At 36.4% G+C, this 4,435-nt stretch overlaps 1 protein-coding gene across 1 annotated transcript; it reads left to right on the forward strand.

Moving 5' to 3' along the window:
• Positions 1 to 3,182: 3,182 nt before the first annotated feature.
• LOC131029174 (putative leucine-rich repeat receptor-like serine/threonine-protein kinase At2g24130) lies at positions 3,183 to 3,999 on the forward strand. Its single transcript, XM_059217230.1, has 2 exons — positions 3,183 to 3,405; positions 3,518 to 3,999. The coding sequence occupies exons 1-2, from the start codon at positions 3,183 to 3,185 to the stop codon at positions 3,997 to 3,999; spliced, it is 705 nt and encodes a 234-aa protein (XP_059073213.1).
• Positions 4,000 to 4,435: the final 436 nt, after the last annotated feature.

Raw genomic sequence — 4,435 nt, forward strand, 5'->3', positions numbered from 1 at the left:
GTTTGGGAAAATATTGAGAATTTTGATTCTTTCAATAAATCGGTGGTATCAAGGGAGTTTAACTCTAGAACCGATTCACTTGATCAATCAACAACTCTTTTGATTCCTCATAATGATTTTCCCCAAGAAGTTTATTCCATCAAGAATCAATTTGGAGACCAAGCCTTCTTGATAATTGGGATCACTGACAAATTTTCAATGATGATAAGCATATTGTGAACTTCCTTCAAGCTAGTGATGTTTTTAATAACTTGTACTTTGAAGGGAGTAATTGCTCTAATTCAGTAGCAAGTAATGACTCTTCACATGATGAAGGTTTCCTATAGGTGAAGGGAAACAAGATTCCAAAAGACTTAATGTCATTGGAAAAGTTGTTTGATAAACATGACATGTATGTTAAACAACAACAACAATTGTCATCATATGACACCAGGGTAAAAGCACAAACTTGTGTCACACTTTTATAAAGGAACCAACCAACACAACTAAAATTGTTTAACTTCAATCCCATAAAAGTGACATTTCTAAATTGAATTTTGAAATGATGTAAACCCCTAACGGTGGTGCTTGAAGAAAAATTGATCAGAAGTGAGAAGTTTGAGAAATACAGAGTTTTTCACCATTTTTGTGCCACATCACATAACACATAGGCTAGTCTGGCTGGACTGAGTCCGATCGGACTAACCTTAGTTATAATACTTTTAAAAAAAAGATTTTTTTTAATGGAAGCATTTGAACGAAGGGGAGTCTGGTCAAACTCAGTCCGACTGGACTCCCAGTGCCACATGGTGCCATACAACCTAGGGGTAGTCTGGCCGAACTACCCTTAGTTGGCCCAAAGTGTGACACAACTCCATGCTTTGCCCCACCATCAATTATGAGAAATACAATATCAGATCAGAAAGTGATCCAAAATATGTTAATATTGGTAATAGTTGTACCCCAATTGAAAGAGAGCAGTTATTTACAATTGTTGCACTAATACATTGATGTGTTGGCATATTCATATGATGACTTGAAATATTTCAAGCCTAAAGAAGTATGACATGATATTTCACTTAAGTTGGGGACAACGTCTTTCAAACAGAAACAAATACAATACAATCCCAAGATATCAAGTACTATATTTTCAAAAATTCAAAAGATGTTGAATGCAAAAATAATATTTCCCATTCATCATTCATCTTGGATCACAAACATTGTACCTGTAAGAAAGAAGAATGGGGAACTTCACATTTGCATGGATTTCCATAATCTTAATCAGTCTTCTCTGAAGGATTATTATCCTTTACCAGTGATGGATCAACTCTTGAAGACAGTCATTGGTTCATAGATGTTCTCTATGTTTGATAGTTTTTTGGGCTACAATCGAATTGAAGTCAGTGGGGAGGATCAACATAAGATTGCCTTCACGACTCCTTGGGTACCTTTTCTTATCAAAGGATGCCTTTGGGGTTGATTAATGCAGGAGCGACCTTCCAACGAGCTATGGACATGGCTTTTCGAGGTATTATTGGAAGGTACCTTGTTGTATAGCTTGATGATTTAACCATTTTCTCAAAAGAACGTGAAAATCATCTTTTTCATCTTGAAGATGTTTTAAGGAGATGTCATGAACTAAGTGGTGTGGTGCCTCAAGAATTGGGAATGCTAACTATTTTGCAGAGACTGAAGCTTGGATATAATAGCCTATCAAATGGACATTGTGCTATGGTATGTGTATTAGATGCACTTTCTAACTGCTCCATTCTTGAAGTGCTGAGTCTAGCTGGAAACAAATTCAGATGCAAATTGTCAAGGGCCATAGGAAGCCTCTCTCCTAGGCTATCAAACTTGTACTTGGATGACAACGACCTTAGTGGCAACATACTAGAAGAAATTGGCAACCTTACTGAGTTGATAATTTTCTCTCTCGTTTCTAACAATATAACTGGGTAGGTTTCGAGTGCATTAGGGCTTATGAAAAATCTACAAGCTTTGGAATTGAGCTCCAAAAAATTGCAAGGCACCATTCCGTTAGAGTTTCACATGCTGGTAAACCTGGAATAGCTATTTCTTCAGCTAAATAATGTTTCTGGAGAAATTCATTCAAAGTTGGGCAGTTTGCAACTGAGGAACCTTGATTTAAGTCATAATGAGCTCACAGGAAAGATACTGAAAGCCATTGGGAAATATTTCTACTTAGAGATAACTGACCTCTCATACAACAGACTCATAGGAAATATCCCTATGGAGATCTCAAGCCTCCATTCATTGCAGTTTTATCTCAATTTTTCATACAATTCATTGACATGAAGATTGCCTTCACTAGGAGGAATGCAACAGATTCAATCCATAGCTATCTCAGCTAATAATCTCTCAGAACCTATCCTTAGTGATATTGGCAGTTGCTCGAGATTGCAATACCTGAACCTTTCCAAAAACAAACTGCAGGGAATGGTGCCGATAGCAATAGGGCAACTGAAGAGCCTTGAAAGCATTGACATTATATCTTTCAATGAGTTGTTTGGGCCAATGCCACCTATTGCAAATATGACCATGCTTCGACATTTAAATTTCTCATACAACAACTTGAAGGGATCGTTCCCAAATCAAGGAGCTTTCAGAAACTTAAGTGTAACATCATTTCTGGCAAATTTGCGATTATGTGCGGCCTCAGGCTAGTTGAATTTACCAAACTGCACTAGCTCTGATTAAAATCATGATGCGTTGAACACAGATATTCTCTTGGTTGCTTCAATTGGCACATTTTTTGCATTGTGTTGCATTTTGGGGCACTCTACATTTTCTATAGAAGAATTAAAAGGACACCAGTTATAAATAGTTTGTTGGGGCAAGGTTTCATGCAAATTTCTCACCAGGAACTTCACACATCAACCCAAGGATTTAGTGCCGCTAATTTACTAGGCAATGGTAGCTTCGGGTCAGTCTACAAAGGGCTCTTGTCTGATAACAAGTTGTTGGCTATTAAGTTATTCGATCGGGACCCTCAAAATTCATACAAGCATTTCGTCAATGAATGCAGAGTACTGAGAAAAATTAGGCACCTCAATCTTGTGAAAGTCTTGTCGTCTTCCTCTGCTGGAGATTTGAGGGCTCTGGTATTGGAATTAATGTCATAGGGGAGCCTAGAACAACACCTCCATCGGGATGAAATGCAGTGTAGCTTGAGTTTGAAAATGATGGTGAAAATTACACTTGATGTGGCAGATGGGATGACATATTTACATCACGATTGTTCTCCCCCTGTTGTTCGCTGCGACTTGAAACCCTCAAATGTGTTAATGGACGAAACCATGATAGCCCATGTCTCTGATTTTGGAATTTCTCATATATTGACGTCCCCTATTTCTGCAAGTAGCAGCACATCAAGACTGAAGGGAACAACAGGCTACCTTGCTCCAAGTAAAAACCCAAGCTTGACATTTTTTCCAATATTAGTTGTTTGCCTTGGTTTTCTTTGTCTCCATATATAAGTTGTCTTCTCAACAATAAAATCTTTTTTTAATGTTGCAAGAATATGGATTGGGAGGAGAAGTGAGTACCAAGGGAGATGTTTACAGCTTCGGGATTCTCATCCTTGAAATGGTGACTAAAAATAGGCCTACTGATGGTATGTTCTCAAGAGTCAACTCTTTGCCAAGATGGGTGAGAAGAGCATTCCCAGAGGTAGTGAAGGGAGTGGTGGATAGAGAGATCTTGGTTGATCAACAAACTGTAGGTGAGTCTAGTAGTAGTGCTACACCTGAAATCATTGATGAAGAATTGGAATCCTCTGATCATGACAGTCTTAGTTTTATTGGATTAGGACTACAATGCGTAAGTGAAAATCCAAGAGAGAGACCGACAATGAGAGAGGTGAAGGGTAGGCTAGAAAAGATGTTGTATGGCAAGGCGTATGGCAACTTAAGAGACCATTCATCTGTGCAGAATCTATGGAGTACAAGCAATGGAATGGGCAATCCAAATGACAGCACAGATGAAAGTGAGAGTAGTTAAGTACAGACAAAAAATATTAATCGAATTTCTTTCACCAGCAATAGTTTTTGCATGAATAGATTTTATTTATAAGAACTATAAAATTAAAGTTGCCTCTCGAAACTAGGTATTCTAATTTCTTTGAGAATACTAAAAACTGATTTCGTTTTACAATGTTGTCTGTTGTTAGTTAGAATATGTTAAGTTGTTTAAGAACTTTCAATTCTATTTTTATTGGTTTTAATACATTATGCTATCAATTTTATTTTTTCCTTTCTATTATTTTGAAGTTTTTTAAAAATATAAATATAAAATATGAAAAAACATTAAAATTTTGGAAGTATTTTTATTAAAAAGAATTAAAATGTTGGAAGCATTTTTAATTATTATGATTTATCATTAAGATGTAGAATTTATTTATTTAAAAAGTTATTGTGTTTATATATATATTGAAAAA

The sequence above is a fragment of the Cryptomeria japonica genome, chromosome 3, assembly GCF_030272615.1.
Source record: "Cryptomeria japonica chromosome 3, Sugi_1.0, whole genome shotgun sequence".
NCBI classification, from domain to species: Eukaryota; Viridiplantae; Streptophyta; class Pinopsida; order Cupressales; family Cupressaceae; genus Cryptomeria; species Cryptomeria japonica.

What these genes read in the sequence shown, in the direction of transcription:
- LOC131029174 (XM_059217230.1), top strand. Translation starts at nt 3,183, where the DNA reads ATGGTGAAAATTACACTTGATGTGGCAGATGGGATGACATATTTACAT. An exon ending in AACAGGCTACCTTGCTCCAA is followed by an intron (nt 3,406 to 3,517) that starts GTAAAAACCCAA and finishes TAATGTTGCAAG; the next exon opens with AATATGGATTGGGAGGAGAA.